We start from the raw sequence: 20,460 nt of genomic DNA, 5'->3' as shown, positions 1-20,460 counted from the left end.
ATGGAATGTGGTTTCATTTGTTTGTTATCTTCCCTTAAAGCAGGAAAAAGCAGAAAAAGTCTAACGGTGCTTTTGGTAAAGAAACTAAGTCTACATACAAGTTAGAGAAAATTACAGTTTCATGCTAAAGTATTTATAAAATAACAAGTATTCCATTTAAAACAAAGCCATGAAAAAGATATTCCATTTTATTTTATTTATTATTATTGTTATTATTTTTTACAAACAATAGATTTGCTGCAACATGCTCTGGCTCATATTATTGAATTAAAAAATTTAACACATTTCAAAAAATATCAAAAATACACTATAATGAGTCTTAGGACTACAATACGACAATGATTGCACAAAACTGTAAGATATGAACTCACTGTTTGGATGACATCCATTGGCAACAGTGAGAGAAAACCCTATAGCATCTGGGAGAAGTGCATGGAATTTAGAATACAAGGAAGCTTATGTGTGATTGAATGATCACCAAATGAGGGATACAGAGCAGAATTTACTTGTAGCTGTTTTTCTCAATCTAGGAAGTGCTTACCCAACTACAGGGCAAAAGTCACTAACTGGAGAGAAAGATGAACTTGCCTCCATGACTGGGGGGGTCTGAAAGGCTCCACCCAGAGGGAAGTAAAAAGTGACACAAGACAGTTCTATAGTGATGCTGCAAACATCACTGAATGGCTTGGAGACTAATTATTTAACAATTGGTACATTTATCAATAACAGCCAAGTGCTCCCTTATGGAGGTCTCTTCATTAATAATTGTTGAGTAGATAGAGAAGGCGAGCCTGTGGCTTCCAAGTACCTGCTTTCGCTGAAGGTTTACATGGAAAGAAGAGCATCATTTGATATTCAGTAGATCAGCCAAACCTAACTAACTGGCTCCATCTCCTGAAAAACAGCGCTCGCTACAGACAATTATAATAGCACCCAATGGTTACCAAGCTGCTCGTGTTGGCTCTTCTATACACCAGGAAAATGAATTCATCAACTTATTGCACACATACACTCTACAGTAGTACAATAAAGCCTTCGCTTGTATTAGGAGTGGTAATTCAATGACTATGGTAGCACTGTTGCTTTATGATATACCAGCGTTCAAATTTTCAAATATATTCCCAATCCATTTGGATGAAAATAAGAATAGCATGGCTGCCAAGACTCATGCATTTTTCTTTCTTCCGTGGGACTGCTGAACTGCTCCTATAGGCAGGAATGATGTCCTATTAAATGGGAGGTACACACAGAGACCTGAGAATCATGCAGAGGCCAGAATCTCTGGACTAGAGATCATGGTACTCTGCCCACCTGGGGAACATATCCTCTGGGTAATGTCCTAGGAAGTAGGTTACATTCACCTGGTGACAGATTACTGGCTTTCACCACCTGACAGTCTAATCAGATCACACAATGACTGTACATGACCTTATCGGTCAAAAGATTCTGTATATTTTTGGTAATGGGCTATGGCCTTTTTACCACTCTGTTTTAATACAGAGCAATTATAGAGGAAAATGAATTAAAGGAAGTTACTAAAAATAGTTTGGTATAGCCTATAGTAAAGGTTTTCAATACAACTTATTTCCTGAAAATAAATATACCACATAGAAGAACATTTGGAATTTTAGAGTTGTTCTGACTAAAAAGTAAATACATTTAACTTTTGTTAGTCATTTCAGAACTGGGTTTTGTAGTGGTTCCAATAAGTAGGGTGGGTAATAAAGAGAATACAGGAAGAGAGTTCACAGATAAAAATTTTAAGAAACTATACTATTAAAGTGGTATATTCCCCAAACAACTTTCTTTTCTAGACAATATCACTATTACACAACTCAGAGGTTCTGCTGTCTGGGTAAGAAGATGTTTACAACACTCATCACTATTATCTTGGGCGTTTCCTTCATTTTTTTCCATTTTCCCATATAAAAATAAGGCAGCAACACACTATTGTTCCCATCCTTCTAAGCACCTAAAACTTTGTATGAACCACTACGTTCCCCACTTCAAATCAAGACCTGAGTTCTAATATTCTGCAGTAGCTGACCAGTAGTTTGACACAAGGAAGTCAAGTGTACCTGACATTGTGGGGTCTCAAATTCAGATTCTTGAGGGGTTAAACATTAAACAGCCATTGGAGTGGTGTGGAATCCCCCAAGAATATACCCCACTGAAACATGCACATGGGCATGCGACCTCTGAAAAGATGAAGATACATAACCTTCTGTAGACAGGTCATCTGGTTTTCTACTATTGCTTTAAAAAAAACTTCACCCCCCCCATATATATATATATGTGTATGTATCAACCCTATCTTTAACATTGTTTCTCATGAAACAAATTAAAAATGGTTCCACTCTATTTTCTTTTTAATTGTAAAAGTATTCTAGAAATTCAAAGCACATTCCCCATTGGATAAAATCAAGCAATGTCAAAATTTTGTAGGAATAAATAAGAATTCATTTTCCTAAGTAAATCTTCTAATGGTAAAGGCAACAGAACAGAAATATGGAAGAAACTGCATTTTGCTAGGGTTTCGTGGAATGTGCAAAAATACAGTAAACCAGATTTTCTGTAAGCTTAGGGCTTTCTCACTTAAGTCTTTCTTATATTAGTATTTGAGCCTAGTCCTCTGAAACCACGTGAGGTGGGTAGCAGTTTCAGAAGAGTACTCTGTTAAGCATTAAGGAGGTGAACTCCCAGCTCACTTGCGACATTTTAGAAAACCATCCCTCTGCTCTAGAGTAAGAGACGGAATCTGTCAAACCCATGAGCTCCATTCATCCTTCTGTTCGCATTCAGCCTGTCTGTTCAAGGTCATCTGCTATAGCTCAAGGTTACTTAGATGTGAGTGGCATCCACCTTGGCCCTATCTATTAGGAGGCTCAGTGCCAACTCCATCACATTACGGAAAGAGGCCAATCCCCAAATGCCTCTCTTGTGATGCGCTGGGAAATTCCTAGCAGGTGTCACATTTGTCAAGGAGTTATTCTTTCTGTGATTTGGAGGAAAGCAGTTTTAAGCCTCATTCCTTTTCCATCTTCATCCCCAAAGAAGATCCTACTCCCCCAAGTTTCTCATGAGCTTTCACAGTCTGACAGCCACCAGTTAAATCAATTCCCCAGGGTCCTTCCCAGTACCCTTACAGAAGGCTCCAACACCTGATGATCATTCTGCCTATGGACAAAGGTGCTGGGCTGCCTCTAAGAAGATTGGCTCGAGTGCAGATTCAAAAATAAAAAGTTCACAGTCAATGAAAAGTGCTCTCATTACATTACATACATAAATTATCTGTTTGATTGGTTCTATATTTTCCAATAAACGTCATTTCGATAGGCTGTATTCTCGTAGAGAAGAATGAAAAGCCATGTGACTAGTCACATCACATCCCATCAGTTAGGTTGAGATATAAGGTGATTTCTCTGTCACAGAGATCCATCAGCAGCAATCAGTAAAGGGAATCATCTTCAGTTATTTCCTCCACAGAAATAGTCCCTTTCCTGCCCAGGCAGGCAAATTCTCAAAGTTATCCTAGGAGAGAAAGGGTTAATGGCAGGTGGTAGGACTGATACAGAGCAACATTTGCTTTCTTCCCAGTGACTCTGGGAATTCCAACACAGGTTAAATGTGAAACTTAACACTGATGGTGTTGACTAGCTTATCCGAGCGAGACCCTGATAGCTCTCACCATTTTTGGCTCCGAGTTCTAACCCCTCATTTATGGTTTAGAAATGCAGAGGCAAAATGTGTCTGGAAAGGTCCCCCGCCCCAACACTACATAGCCTTCCCTAACTCTGGGGGTGCTGGGGAAGGATTACAGTGCCGTGTCAAACTCCTCCGGGAGCTCGGTCCGATCCTCTTCGCTGGGCTCAGGCTCAGGCCTGCTTTCCTGGTGTTGCTTCATTTGCTCCTTCACTTCCTCTTCTAGGTCACGGGGTACAACAAACTGATCCTCAGGCTCCAGCTGAGTTGGGGCGGCAAAATAGCCAGTTTTCTTCTTGGGTGCTTCTGTGGCCACCTCAATGAGGTTCAGGCTATCTTCTAGGGGTACAATAGAGCCATTAGAGAGTTTCTTTCCATAGAGACAGGAAGTGGAGGGAGACTTCTGTAACTCCATCTTGTCCTTGCTCACTGGCAGAAGTATGCCACTATTCACACTGTTCTGTCTTCGGATCCCAAAAAACAATCCTCTCGCATGTTCCGCAGGACATGGGGCAGGAGAATTCTCGGTGAGAGTGGGCGAGTTCTCAAGATCCCTTCCCCTACAGCAGTGGATGTCACCTCCACTTCCACCTTGCTGCCGTTTGTTATCACTCCTTCAACGGGCTGGTCATCATCACTGTCCAGGCCATTGTCGGACTGGTTACTTGAAAAAGTCGCACAAGAAGGCTGGCGCTGAAAAACTCCAGAGGTGGGCACTGGATGGAGGCTGCAGCGCCTCTCTGGCCTTGGAAGCAGGCCGGCATCCAGGCCGACGGTGTTATGTTCATCAGAAGCAGTGGACCCCACCTCGCTGCTCACCTCTGAAGTGGACATCTCGCTGCTGAATTCAGAGGCAATACCACTACTGGAGGAAGGAGTGGTTGGCTTGGGCGGGTCCTTGATGGCGGCAGTTGAAGCAAATCCCACAGGACCTGGGAGGCTGAGCCCATTCATCTCACAAGTGCAGCCTTCTTCACCAATGTTCAGGTAAACCACCATTGCCCCCACATTGTCCTGACAACCATAGCTCTGGGCTAATGTGCACAGCTTCTTGGCAGCTGCTAATGGGTCTTGTACATGGCGTACTGCGTTGACAGCCTCTGTATATGACAAGTGTTCCCACAATGCTTTGTTTCCCAGAATCAGCAACTCGTCTTGAATGCCAAGTGTAGTGGAAGATATGTGGGGCTTTGGGAGGATCCAGGGGTGGAGGTATGCACAGCCCAGCATCCGAGTACAGCAGGTTACCCCGTTCACTTTGTTATCCTAGATGCAGCAGAATGCAAATTTTGAGAAACAAGCAACAATGACATACAATATATATCTTTCTAGATCACAATGCTTAGGGCTCTGTAATATAACAGAATTGATATGTTATATGGTTTTTCCTAGAATCTGTATAATTTTAAGTGGATTTACAAAAATAAATGTACAGAATTTTAAAAGGACAAAATATCATATGGTTATTATGCCAAATAGTTCAGACGACTGAAGTTAAAACCAACTAAAATTAAGGATTAAAAGGCACCCCCATCCCAAAAGATATATGCTCCAACAAAAAGTACAGGCCTCAGCATATCCTCAGAGAAACAGCTGTTAGAGAAATAATAAGCAGAACTGCCATTAATTCTCCATCACTAATATTTTCAGAGAGGCCAAACTCAGACGAGTCACTAAAAATGATTTCTCATTTATAGGCACAGTTGGGACTGGAAGATTCAGGAAGCTATTAAATGGCCAATACTTTTCTTTATAGTTAAAGATCTCTAAAGTTATTTAGCCTAGAAAAGGAAAGTCTCTGAAATCTGGAGCATAACTGACCTACTCTGTAAGGATTGTACCGAGAATGAATAGCAAGCAGATCAAATCACAACTGATGCAATTTTAAACTTAGAGTTAAAGAACCCTGGTGGTAGGCTGGAAATGTTCATCTGCCTGGTATTTTACACTGACTTCAAGATAAAACCGAACAAAACCTCTGAAGCCATCAATATATTTATTTCATAGTTGCAGTCAAAATCCTGGTTCTCTGATTTACCAGAATTTGTCACAAACTCTAAATTTTATTTTCCTCATCTGTGAAATGGAAATAAAAGTACTTCTCTCAAGGGGGTTATTGTGAAGTTTAAATAATGAAATTACAGTGCTTAGCAAATAAAAAGCAAATAATAAATGTCTGTGGTTAAAATAACATCTGTAAAAATATATCCTAATTGTCTCGAACCCCACCCAAGAAAAATCAAAACGACATTATCTAAATTCTGTAAAAACAGACTAAACAAACAAAAAGTTATCTTTCATTCTTTTGTTTGTTTTGACTGAAAGACCTTCCTAAGACTAATGCCTCACAGTTCCAAAATCTTCACAGTATCAATCACATTATATTGATACTTTTTTTGGTTTTTGGCTTCCTTGGATAAAATCTAATATGGACAGTCCTCATACAGAATTCTGACTTAAGAGACAGCCCAGAAATGAACCTACACAAATACAGTCCACTGATCTTTGATAAGGAGTAAAGGATATTCAATGGAGAAAGAACAGTCTATTCAATAAATACTGCTACAACTGGACGTTTACGTTCCAAAAAAAAAAAAAAAAAGAAAAGAAAAAAGAAAAAGCATCTAGACATGGAGCTTATACCTTTCCCAAAAATTAATTCAAAGCAGATCAGACTTACTTAATGTAAAACATGAAACTTCTAGAAGATAACAGAAAATCTAGGTGACTTGGGTTTGGCAATGAGTTTTCAGATACACCAAAAGCATGACCCATGAAAAAAAAAACTTAAGTGAGACTTCATTAAAACTAAAAACTTCTGTTCTGCAAATGACACTATTAAAAGAATGAAAAGGCCAGCCATAGACTGGGAGAAAGTATTTGCAAAACACACATCTGATAGGGACTTGTTTCCAAAATTCGAAAAGAACTCTTAAAACTCTACTATAGAGAAACAATTCAATTAAAAATGGGCAAAAGATCTGAAGAGAATTCTGCTTTGCAGTAAACAATGTCCACATGTAATTGCTAAAGTCTCTTAAAAGCAAAAATGTCATGCTAATTTCTAAAATAAGAGAAAACCTAAAAAATAGTAGATACCGATGCTTCATTATTTAAAAACCACTAGACTATATTAAACTACATACAATATAAATAGGAAAAATATTTTGAAAGTCTGAATTTCAGAAGAGTGATGTCAAACTATAGAACTTTTTCTTCTTCTGTTTGGAAATTAACCAAAGGGGACATTTACATTCATTTTCCATGCTGGCTATACATCTAAAGGGATCACAATTTAGAATTTTTCCTTTCTAATTAATTTGCTTTTTCTTTTTGCTTGTCATTAACTGCTCATTAGATTTTCTTCTAGTACTATTATCTGTCTTGGATACAACTTACAAGGTCTGATAGGAGAAAAATGGACCTCCACTACCTCTATGTAGAAGAGCATTCACTACATTTGGGGAGTGGAAGTGACTGTTGGAAAGTGAGATTCACCTCTGTTATGATGGCTTTTTGGTCCTTCACCCTTTGAGCCTCCTCCGCATCCTGTTCCAGGCTGAAGACTTTAGAGAGGGTCACTGGTTTCCCACCTCGGCACAGGACTGCTTGGCAAGTGCCAACATTGGCCACAGTCAAGCTAAAACTATTTGTTGGATCAGCAGTGTCAGGGCGGATGTAACAAAGGAGAGCAGAAGAGCCTAGCTTCTGACCAGCCATTCCTAATTTTCTGTTTAGAAAGAAAAGAAAATGAAGTCAAAGAAAATGAAGACATGGTAGCTAATTTTAGAAGAAAGTGCTGGTCCTTCATATCTGTAATTTCCTTGTTCTCCTGCCACGTGACTGTGAGCCAGCCTCATCCTCAAGGTGATGGTAAAGAGAGTTCTGCCTTCCGCCCTAAACTGAGAAAAGGAATTTTACATAAAGGGTGGGAGATAGTGAAAGAACCTCTTCCTCTGCGCCTTCTGCTTGTGTCTGATCACAGACTACAATGGTTTCAACTTTAGAGCATCAGAATCATCTATGGGGCCTGTTCAAAGACTGCTGGGCCCTAACCCCAGAGTTCCTGATTCAGTGGGTAAGGGGCTGGCCCAATAATCTGCATTTCCAATGAGTTTACAGTGATGCTGAGGTTGTTGGTCCTAGAGCAATACATTGAGAACCATTTGCTTAGGTTAAGTTCCTTGAAGGAAGAAGGGCCATAATTTCCCTTGTATTTCTCCCATACACATGGCATCCACCCCAAGCACTTGGTACACAATGGTAAGCACAGAGCAGATGCTATCAAAGAGATCTGGTTTCTAATTCCGGCTCTGCCATTTACTGGCCATAGATCCTCAGCAAGTTATTTCTCTAATAAATTTTTCTGCTAAATACCCACCTCTTTGGCTTATTTTGAAAATTAAAGATATAGTATGAGAAATGCTTGGCACAGTGCTCAGCTCTTGAGAGGTACTGCGGAAACTGAGTCTTCTTTCCCCAACCCTTTATTTTGCCAAGTTCCTGGCTCAATTCTATTACTGAAAAATAGACTCCTTTCACAACTTCTTTGTTTTGTGTTATAATGAGAGATAAAACTATATTGGGCACCAGGCTGTCCCATTTTAGCCTTTATTATATTTACAACCTCTCGGTTGTACATATCCTTTATGCAGCCCACATAATGTGCAATATGCTCCATTAGCTACTAAAATTTTCAATAATTTGTTATATAGGGTTTTTGCCCTTACGTGGCTTAGAAGATTGGTTGGTAAATCCCAATAAGTATTCTAAACACATAGACCTGATCAGTGCTTAATCTTTTGTAGGTCACTAACTCTTTCGAGAAGCTTATAAAAGCTTACCATCGTCCTTCCCCCAAATGTACAAATGCATTATATACACACACACAACCTTTTATACATGATTTCTAGGCTTTCCAGATCCTCAGCAGCCTTTGGGATCGATAGAGGAAAAAAACAGACAGACCCACAAGCTCTTTAAAGAACCAAAGTCCCCACATTCCACACCGACACAGAGATTGGTCATGGCAGAAGGAGCAAGATCTCATCTTGATCCTGTACCTATAATTTAGACTCTGACTTTCTGGCTTAGTGAGATTTATTTTCCAAGAGAGGAATTATTCAACCCACCTGCTTACCTGTGAGATACCAAAAAGGTGTTAGCCATGAAAACTATGTCATTTGTTGACTGCTGTACCTCTTCCAAAAGCACATCTGCCATGGTACACTGGAGCAGGCGCGGGAGCTCCTCATTTCGGTCCCCATCAAACATGCCATACACAGCGCCCACCCCCTCTGCAAAGTTATCCACAGCTAGGGCAGATACACACAGCCTATCACAAAAATATGAAAACACAAATATCAAAGACAGTTATTGGTAAAAGGATTATTCTCTGGGGAACCTTCTTTAAAAAAGTATTGACTGAGGGTAGAGAATAGTAGTAAATCCTAATCTACACACGAAAAAAGCGTTATATAAGATAATTAAGCGGCATTTGAAAGAGCTGATGTCATAAGAAATGGGGAGATTCAGCCACATTCATGGGCAACACATATTAGTTTTGCAATGCTGCCAAAGGCTGGAAAGACTGAATGTTTCCTCTTAGTAGAGATAAGGACTCGTAATGTCAAAGTTCTTCGGCCAAAGACCCCCAGGAGCACACCTGCGGTTGAACAAGTTTGGTTTGTTATGCGCTGCAGGGAGAATGCACACCATGGAACTCTGGGGTGCAGAGGTAAGAAGGTGTTGCAGAAACCTTGTATCGGGCCTGGGCTTTGGTTGGGTTGTTCTGGGGAAGGTCTAAAGAAAGGGGAAAATCATACTCGGTTGGGTGCTGTCAGAAAGCAAGGGCAATTTTTGTTGGGCATCTCAATAAATCTTATCTACAGGAAAAGATTAGCACAAGAACACCGCTGTAATTGGTACAGCAAGTAGCAGTCACCCATTCTAGCCATGAGAAAGTACACTTGGTATTTTGTGGCCTGAGCATTCATCTTATTTTCATCTCACTAGATCATGGTCTCAGAGGAATCTTATCTGATGTTGGCATTCTGTGATTTGTTTATGTTCAATAGAGGAGCAACACAGCCTGGCTTTCAGCATCAGATCGTTCCCAGGTGCCAGGAGCTCCTTTTTTCTTTCTCAGTCTCCATGGGCAAAATACTCACTTATTTCTCTGCCCTGCCATCTCAGCCAGCCCATGGCTCCAGAAGGTTGATGTAACTGTAGAATCGGTGGATGGCAAAGGTTTCTGATCGATTTTCAGGGTTGTGATATGGCTGTGGGAAGTGGAGGATGGAAAGATTAAACTGTACATACTTTTGTATTTTACAGAAACGATCCCAACAATAATATATATTTTTATAAAATAATCTGACAGACCAAGATTCATTACCAGAGAGACTGTGACTGAAAGTAGTGGCTGAACCACTGGCTAAGGAGGAGGAGAGAGGGAAAAAAAGGGGTAGGAGGAAGAAATAGGAGCCAAATATTGTTACAATTGATGCCATTCATTTTAATGAAAACTAAGCACAACAAAGATTTCTAAGTTTCAGTAAATGGTCTGCTTATTTTAAGTACTTTGATACAATGAAGTCTTGGTACAATGGGCGAGCTTGCACTCTTACATGTTGCAGTGTAATGTGATTTGTGTCACCTGAAGTATCTATGCCTGCCTTGTAAAGATACTCAGTGTGTGGCTGAGCAGTAGTGTAACATAAAGGGGCTGACTACTGGAGAGAACATCCATCTGTATCTGAATCAAAAAAGAGAACCAAGGGCTCAATGGCTTCATTCATTCTATTCCTTTAAATAATCGAGAGCTCCATAGTCCTTAAGAAGACTTACACATGGCTGGTGGGATTCAGAGCACATGTGGATTCAATTTCAAAATTTTTCTTACCTAAATGTGTCTAGCGTCTTGTGCTCCAGAACCAGATTTGTATTTCCAGTCAGGTCAAGGTCTTGTAAGGTAGCAGGCAGAGCCTCTGGAATCAGGATTTCTGTCAAGTCATTGCAGCTTAGGTCTACAAACTGAGAGGAAAAGAAATTAAAATACATCATAAGTAGTTAATTCTTAACTCCCTAACGCTAATCCCCTATTATATCCTCTAAAGGAACTTAATTTCTTCCTAGGAATCAACTAAATATACTGTGATCCCAAACTGCCACTTCCTTCTTCCCTATGAAAAGAGATCGACCTCGTTCACACTCCTGCTCCTGCCACTTCCCCACAAGGACATCATTCCAGCACATAAAAGTACCTGGATCTGAGGCAACTGCAGTATTTCCGGGAAAATGCTGATGTTGTTAGAGTGTGCGACAAGGGTGTGCAGCCTTTTGCAGTTCGCCACAGTCGTGGGAATGGTTTTAAGCTTGTTGCCACTTAGGTTCAGTTCCTCCAATTGCTCCAATTTATTTAGTTTACTGAAAAAGAAATGCCAAAATATCACATTGCACCCAAATGAGCGGCTGCCAAGCAAGTTTTATAGCAGCCACAGCATACAGAGGCACTTGGTTCACTGCCAGGTGACTGGTCATAATGAAAGTATCAGACACCAACAGTAAAAGGAAGGGCTCACCAAGGTGACTGCTTCTGCTGAATCTTGGCCTAATATGCCCCAGTGTGTTTCGGGGGCTGAAGCTTTCTTTGTTTCTCTTACAGCTGCTGGATCTTATGGGAATAGATTCTTGTTATCTGACTTACAAGAAACGACTGAATAAGCATCAGCCTAGGGTTGGTAGACTAGTTATGGTACTTGCTTTGCCACTAACTAGTTCCAAAGACTGAGTAAGTTAATGCCAGTTTATATCAATATCCTCAGCTAGAAAGAAATTGTACTAAATCATCACTGAGATTACTTTCAGTTTTAAATTTCAACCATTACCTATTTATAACATACTCCATCTTCACCAAACATTTATTGAGTGCTTATTATAGACACAGCACTGGGTTAGTGGCTATAATACAAGTGATTCACAACATTCTGCTGGAATGAGCAAAGCTTTCTCCACAGTAAGCAAAATATCTTCAGCCCGCCTAACACCTTTATCTAGATTATTATAAATTGCTGATTTCTTTTTACTTACTGATTTAAAAAATTATAAAAATAAACTGCTGTAACATGAAGAGAACATTTAAAAATGAAGAAAATAAATAAAAAATACCACCAATCTGAACAAATTATTATTCTTTTTGCTGAATATCCTACCAAATTTTTCATATGCATATTTGTTTTACATAAAACTTATATCCTGCCCCTTTTCATGTAACATATTGTAAATAATTTCTATTGCTAGAAAATCCATAAATACTTTAATAACTAAACTAAGTAAATTAAAACTGTTTTCTTTCTTATTATAAAAGTAATACACATTCCCTGAAAAGAACTGAAAAATAAAGAACAGGAAAAAAATCTTTTAATCCCACTCCCAAAGATCTTTGATGACATTTTGATGGAGAATATTCTTGTCCTTTTTAATGCATGAAATTGTATTTTTCAAATTAAGAAATGATGCTTTATGTTTTATAACCTGCTCTGGTTTTTAACTTAATAATATATTTTAAAGTGCTGCCATGCTCAAATCTCATGCCCCTCTTTCATGCTACTCTTTTATGCTATTCTTTCATACTACTCCCTGCTTGCATCTTTTGGACTTGTAAATAGAAAGGCAGTGTCCCAATCACATCTGGTCTCTCACTGAGCACCCAGAACTATGCTAAATGCTGAAAATAGTTCAAAAGAAACAGATTTGGATTGTCTCTGTGCAGATGACCCAACAGCAGATTTATTATTCATTATAGCACATACATTTTCTTCTTTAATAATACTGCTCCTAAATTCCATTTAGTTTTATTAACTATATTCAGAGTACTCTAATTTTGTGTGATCTTCTGTTCATTCTTGTCTTTATTTGCATATTTTTATATCAACCTGCTTTTAACCCCTCCAACAATAAGAGTGTCATAAAATTAGGTGGAATTCATTAGTTACAGAGTATTCACATCTGTTATCTCTTAACAGCTTTGTAAACTAATAGAACTTGTCAGTGGCCTGTCATTCTTACTTTATATGACAACAGGTAAGGCCAAAGGAATTAATCTCATAGGATTTCAAGAGATCCATCACATCCCGAAATTAAGATTCTGCATTCACGTTAAAAGCCACTGTTTAAATTCTTTCAAGGAAGCAATCAAGCTTATCCTGCTTGTCTTTTATAAGCTCCAAATATCTCATTTCATAAATATTCACAAAAATTATAATCTCTGTAAGTTTCTGAGCTTGTCACATTTCTAAGAAAATTTATAAAATAAAATTAGAATCAAAATGTTTTTTCACTCGAATTATATCAAACATGATATATTTGCATGTTTGTATCAAATATTATATGTTTATGATGATATATACATATAATTCCATTCAAATTATATCAAATGTCATTTCTCTATTTTCTTAGTTTTTGAAAACATGATTTTTCATGACTATTTTCATGACATATGTGGATTTTCCTGATATCAAAAAATTTTTTTATCAAATGTACTTTGGAAGATATTTATTACTCCACTGATACTGTATAAAACTTTGACCTCATTAAACATCTCTCTTATATCTTATAGGTGTAGCTTGGCTAACTACTAGTCACCTCTTCCTTCAGAGAGGCTAACTCCACCCACACTCTCTGTGCAGTGCAGCCAGCTACCTGTGCGTAGCTTTAGCATCCTGCACTTACAACACTGCACTGCAATCACACATATACCTGTCTATTTCCCCAATCTGACTGTAAGTTCCTTGAGGACAAAGACTGTAACTTAATCATCACTGTCCCCTTAGTACTTCAATATATATATTAGGCATTCAATATATACAGTTGACCCTTGAACAAAATTGGTTTGACTTGAGTAGGTCCACTTACACATGGATTTTCTTTTCAATAAACACAATTGGTCCCTTGTATCCATAGGTTTTGCATCTGCAGATTCAACCAATGGCAGATCAAAAACAGTATTTTCGCATTCCCACCTGCGGTTTTCCAACCACAGATCGAAAATACTGTTTTTGATCCACAGTTGGCTGAATCCATGTATGCGAAGGGCCAACTGTAGAGTCAGAAGTTGTATGTGGACTTCCAATTGTGTGGGTGTTGGCACTGGCACCACTAATCCCCCACACTCTTCAAGGGTCAACTATATATAATGAATGAATTAATGGACTCAATAGTATTTTATAAAAGAGTGCTGACCAGAGAATAGAAAAAAACTGTCTTCAGAATTTCTTTCTTTCATAAGCCTGTACTTTTCTAGGTTGAAAATTCTCCCATCAGTTATTATTAATTAGAACTAAGAATTAAACACATTTTAAGAACAATTTCTCTCCTTATTGATACTTAACAACTGAGTACAAACAAAATTTTCCATTTAACTAGTGGAATCACAGCATCAGTACGTCACTCAACACAAAGCAACAGTACCTAGTAAGACAGCTGCAATGTAGTCTGACAAATACAGAATTCATGTTATTTGTCTGAAATGACCAAAGTTTGTATTTGTTTACCTTGCCGGAAAAGTCTGTAGCTGGTTGTTTGCAAGATGCAAGATTCGCAGGTGCGGGTGGCCCACCAGGACAGGCACACACTGATCTGTCAGGAGGTTGTTGGTCAGATAGAGCAGCTGCAGGGCACTCAGACTCTCCTCCCCGGTGCAAGCAGATGGCAAAGACTCCAGACTATTTGCAGATGCATTCAAGTACCTGAGACTGACAGAACACACACAAGTCATCATTTCCCTTGTGGTTACTTGTCAACTTCTTATGTAGATACCATCATGCCATCTCAGTAGGGAACACTGTCATTCCATGCTCCCAAACTCATGACAAAAGTAATACTTCCAGGTAGTTTAACTGATTCTGAACAACCAAAGTTCCTTTAACTCAACTCACACAAGCCAGACATAGAGGAAAGAATACAGGCTTGGTTGTGGTCCTGGACTTCTGTAGTGGCCTGATTCTACCCTAGCCTCATCTTTTACTCTCTGTATGTCCCCTGAAAGAGAGCTATTGAGTATCCCATTCACAAATATCTAAATTGTGAAGGCACCTTTCAGAAAAATTTTTGTCAGATTTCAACAGCATCATATTTATTTAGCCAAACTTCTTATAATCCCCTAGTAATAGGCATAGAGGCTGTTCCCAACTTTAACACACACACACACAGTGAAACTGAGCTCCAGAAAGGTTATACCAAATTATATTTATATAAATATGTATATATAACATATGTATAATTTTATTATACAGAAGGATATAAGAATTCCAGTTTGCTCACACCTTTGTCAGCACTGAATATCATAATTCATTTCAATCTCTGCCAATCTAACCAGTGAAACATGGTATGGTTTTAAGAATTTGCCTAGCATGGTGTTTGTTATATAAGAGGATGCTCGATAAAAGGCAGCTAATATTATTAAACTTGTGTGTACTTAAGTCTTCTCTATATTGTGTGATCCGCACCCCTAATCAGCTTTTAAGCTGTTGAGGGTACTGTGTGTCTATTTGTCTTTGTCTCAAAAGTGCTCTGTGCAGAGTTAGTATTAAATATCATTGATAGTTTGCTACAGTTGCTAAGTAGCTTCCTTTCTACAGATTCTAAGGTTATAAACTAATTTTATTCAGACTGTCATTAGAACTAAATGCAGTGTTATATATTACTAAAAATACTTGTTAATTAACAAATGTTACTGCATTAAGATTCTATATAATCTTTCCAAAAAGAAAATTTCCTTTCAACATTCTTTAGAATTTCCAAAGATTCTATATTTAGGGAAGTCCAACCAGGTGTATTATACGTTAAGAGATATGTAAGCTGCCAAAGAACAAGCCAGACACTGGTGGGCTAAATGCTTTTTGTATGTCTCCTGTAGCCTTATGTTAAATCGCCACTGCTTATCTCTGTTTTCTCCATTTCTAAATTGAAGACAATATTGCCTTTCCATATTACAGAAAATAAGTATAATTAAACACTAGTTTTCATTTAATGGTGATGTACGCATTAGATAAATCTGATTTCAGGTATTAAAATAAGACATATTATCTACTGTTAATTTATATTGGAAAGGAAAATAAAACCTTTTGGAACAATGTTACCTTTAAATGCACAGTTTTCAAACTAGGTAGTAAAAAAGTGCTGCAAACAGAGAATGAAACTTAATGATAGCTCAGTAAAGCTAGAAGCAAAAACTAAATTAACTTAGGTGGTGTGTCCGTTTCTCTTAATGCAGAAGCTAAAAATTGCCGAGGAAGCTTTATCAGAATGCTGTCATTTCTCTTTAAAGGTTGTAACTGCATTTTTTTTCTGAGATGAAAACCTGAACCTTCCCGACCGGTTTGAAATTGTTTACAAGACTAAAACTTAAGTATTTGATGGTTATTTCAACTTCCGAGTTGAAGATTACTGCCTCATAAAACAGTGTCATATTTTATTTCATAGAAATTACAAATAAGTCTCCACTCATAGCTGGACTATGAGGTAAACACTGCAAATATAGCTCCAAAGGTCACCTCAATGACAAGTCAGTGCAGTATGTTTAGCCAACAATTCTGCTCTTCTAAGTAAAATCTATAGTACTTACTTTAAGGCCTTGGAAAAGAGGGTGTCTGGCAGCCTGTTGAGTAGGTTATGCTGAATATCCAACACCTCAAGAGGGATGTGCTCGACCAACACTGGAAGGTTTTGCACATGATTGTGTCCCAACATCAGTTTTCTAAGACTCAGGCTACTAAGAATTCTGGGGTGGGGAGAGTGGGGGAAAGTACAAAGAAATAAATAAAAAATTAAAATCTTTCTTTTTGAGTCTGCTCTTGCTATTTAAGAGAAATTAGTAGACAAAGAGAAACATACTCTTCTAGACAATATAATCACTGTTAAGTGCCTGAGACAAGAGAGCAGCCCTGGCCATATGTTTGTCCACCACCCACCAGGAAGTCATTAAGGTCATTCTGGGAAAAGGCGAATAACAAAAGCAAACAGCGCAGAACAGATCTAAACTAAAAAAAGCAATCTCTAGAATAAATCAATTAAGTCTACACAGCACCAAAAATTCAGTGAGTCTATTAATATAACTGACTATAATAAATCAATAACACAATGTATTATAACAAAACTACTACTTATTCAGTATATAAAATATGCTAGGCCATTTAACTATGAAGTTCAGAAGAGTTAGTGACTTTGAGATTTGCCAAAGAGATCTCACAGTGAAAGTAATAAATGACACAATCAGGATTTGAACTAAGGTCCAACTCCAAAGGTTGGGTTCATACCTACTATGCTGCGAAGCCTCTAGTTTCATTTTAAAGACTCCACTAGGTGATAACCACACATTTTACACTTCAGTGCATCTGAATAAACCATTTACCCCACTCACAAACACCGCTCCCTTTCCTCTTCCACATACAGAAATCCCACCATCTTCAAAGGTCAACTCAAAAATGCATTCTCCACGAAGCACTCTCTAATTATGCAAAGTTCTGAGTTTTTTAAACATTTTATTTATACAGTGTAGTAATAAAGAGTGAAGGCTTTGAAGTAAGAATGACTACATTCAAATGTCAGCTCCCATTCCTAGTTAAGTGTGACCTTGGGCAGGTTACCTAGCCATTCCAAGCCTTAGTTTCCTCATCTGTAAGATAAGGATAACAACACCTATATAATCAGGCTTTCAAAGGATTAAATAAGCTAATAAAAGTGAAGTTCTCAGAACATTACCCAGCTTATAATAACTTACTCAATAAAAATGATCTATTATTAGTATCATACTGACCTATGCCAGCAACATTTATTACATTTTATTAGTTATCTGTGCACGAGTTCCCTCAACTATCTGCTTACTAAGTTTCTTATAGGCAAAGCTATGTATTAGTCATTACTGTGTTCCTTGCAGCACCTTACACTGCCCTGCACCCAGTAGTTACTCAATATTTACTGAACAAATGAATAAAAGTACCTATGAAAGGCAATCTTGATCTAGGAAAATAATTAAATACATGCATACCAACACATCTATTAATATACACATACATAACATAGATAATAACACACACCTCACAGGAATCTCTGTCAGAAGATTGTAGCTCACATCTAATATTTCTATCTTCTTTGCTTCACAGGCCCAGTCAGGGACACACTCCAGCAGGTTTCTGTAGAAAATAAATAATGAAAAGTCATCATTTAAAATGACAAGAGCTCATTTCCCTATTCTGTGATGACTGTGACTCGGCCCGTGAGCCCTTTGAGGGCAGGAGCATGATCCCCAGGGCATTCCCGGTACACTACTTGGAATACAGCAGGTGCTCAATGAATGTTGTTGCTAGAAATGTGGACAAAGATAAGTACACAAACATGTATAACACTGGATCAATTATGCTATAAGCTCAAAGAAGATACAAAGGCTTTCGGCAGTAGGAAAGCACACATGTGGTGGGATGGTTGAGGGAGAGATGAAGACAGACTTAATGCAAGAAGTGGCATTTTAAACAGACCGCTGAAGCTGAGTAGACTATCCACGGGTAATGATTGTGGAAGAAGAAAAGCAAATTCTGGGGAAAATGAAAAATGTGAATCAAAGTGAAGAAGTAGGGACAAAAGAGAACTAGTCGGGGGTGCTTCAAATCATTTAGTAAGCACTGGGCAGACAGTAAAAGAAATTCTATTTTCAGATGTTACTTAGCTTCTCTAGGCCTCAAAGTATCTATTGATTGAATGATTGATATGATGAGGCAGAATGAAATAAGAGCTGTAAGAGAAACACAGATACTACTATGACAACTGAGTGAAAGAAGCACTTTTCCTGAAATGAATCAAGGCAAGCACCCTAAGAAATAACCTGAGTTAGAATTTGAAGAATGATGTACAATGATCTGAGGTGAGGAGGACATTCCAAGAAAGAGGTGACATGAAGTAGAGCACAGGTAAGAAATGGCATGATACATGTGGGAATAATATAAGCAGCTTGGTGATGCCGGAGCAGCAAATACGGAGCAGAGAGTAAGAAACGTAGCTGGGGAGAACGAAATCGTGTTTAGAAGGTTGTGACTTTATCCTGCAGGGTTTGTAACCAGTGGGGAGACTGTCGGTTTTGTACATTAAATAGCTCACTCTGTGGATACATGGAGGTCTGGTTGAGGTGGCTATCTTAGTAAAGGAAGAATTATTAAGAAGCTGTCACTGAATGCCAGATAAGAAACAATGTAGGCCTAAATGGGTGGACATACACATGAAAGGGCAGGAGGGACTCCAGAAATATTTAGGAGGCAAAAATCAAAACTACTGTGAGATGGATCAGACATGTGAGTAGAGCAGAGAGAAGAATAAAAAAGGACTTTCAGGTTTCTAGCCTAGATCACCAGGTAGAAAATCATATCTAGAGACAGTACTGATAAGGTTCAAATGAGGTTGGAAATCGTAAATAAGTAGTGGTGTCTATTTGGATATGACTGTCTTATGCTAATGCCAAAAGCTGAAATAGACACAAGACAAGTTAAGATGGGACAGAAGGGTAGATAATGAGTTTAATTTTACACATATTTAAAGCACTTGGTCTAAATATCTTAGTATGAAATTGGACATTTGGGGCTGAGACTGACACTGAACTATGGCTGAAATCATTCGAATAAATTGAGATCATGTCAAATGAGAAGTATAGTGGGCCAAGGACAGACCCTGGAATAAGCAACTTTTAAAGAGCTAGCTGACAAAGAGGAGTACAAAAGAAACAGAAGGAATGGTCAAAGTGGCCTGAAAAACAGACCATATTAGTTGGCTGAGGAAACAGCATGTTTGAAGAAAGGAAAGTAAGGTGGAAACATTCCCTAAGAGAAAGTCTAACACCAGTTGTGATGGGATAAGCAAAGGGGAACTGAGGAAACTGAGCCAACAAATGCAAGTAACTTGAGAAATCTGGACAAAAGGGGATGAGAAGGATTAGACAGCAGCCAGAGTTGTTGCAAGATAATGGGAACTTTTTTGTTTGTTAAGACAGAAGAGACACGATTGTGTGTACAGACTGAGAAAAAGCTGAGGATATGAATCTACATGACTTTAAGCCAAGAGGTAGGAAGCTGAGGGACATCACCCAAGATGGCCTCTATTTTCTCAATCAAGTAGGAAGCTAAGCTCTAGAGTGGAGGAGATAAGGGGCAGTACAGATGAGGGAAGCTGAGCAATCTGGAACAGATGCCCAGGCCACTGGAAGGAGCTGATCTCCAGATAAGGAAGGAAATCATGAATTTATAGTGTTGTCCATATGATTTTCTTCAGCTAGGATCAAGTTCAGCAGAGAAAGTAAAACTTAGAATTGATCCATATTAGGGTTTTGCTAGAGACGTATGACAGAAAGAAATGCATGGAAGGGAATCTAGAACATAGTTTAATAATAATAATAATGATGATAAAGTAACAACAACAAAAAGAAACCTGGCTATAACAGCTAATATCTTGACTGTTTTATGCCAGACACTGGGCTACATATCTCATTTAACCTTTGCAACAACCATGATTATATTATAGGACCCTGTCCACTGCCCTATGTATCTGCTTCTAGCACTCTATGATGCTCTCCTGTAACTAATTATTTGTCAAACTCTCTACTACACTGTAAAACTCAACTGCTGAATCATGAAAGCCTAACATGTTTAAAATGAATGAAGAAAGCAAACCTCATTTATGTTTATTCTTAACCACCACCAGAAGTAATAAAATCCTAAA

General features: G+C 38.3%; 1 protein-coding gene across 1 annotated transcript in view; it reads right to left on the bottom strand.

Annotated features, from left to right (window-relative positions):
* Positions 1–166: 166 nt before the first annotated feature.
* Positions 167–20,460, bottom strand: part of PHLPP2 (PH domain and leucine rich repeat protein phosphatase 2) — a 63,255-nt gene continuing 42,961 nt past the window's right edge. The window contains 10 exon segments of the mRNA XM_039851794.1: positions 167–4,281; positions 4,284–4,968; positions 7,201–7,432; positions 8,843–9,037; positions 9,873–9,983; positions 10,607–10,737; positions 10,968–11,130; positions 14,256–14,456; positions 16,328–16,483; positions 17,799–17,894. Of these exon segments, the coding sequence (XP_039707728.1) occupies positions 3,815–4,281; positions 4,284–4,968; positions 7,201–7,432; positions 8,843–9,037; positions 9,873–9,983; positions 10,607–10,737; positions 10,968–11,130; positions 14,256–14,456; positions 16,328–16,483; positions 17,799–17,894 (2,437 nt within the window). The 3' untranslated portion in view covers positions 167–3,814.

This window comes from Pteropus medius, unplaced genomic scaffold, assembly GCF_902729225.1.
Source record: "Pteropus medius unplaced genomic scaffold, Ma_sr-lr_union100, whole genome shotgun sequence".
NCBI lineage: Eukaryota > Metazoa > Chordata > Mammalia > Chiroptera > Pteropodidae > Pteropus > Pteropus medius.
This window is presented reverse-complemented; position numbering and strand designations above follow the sequence as displayed.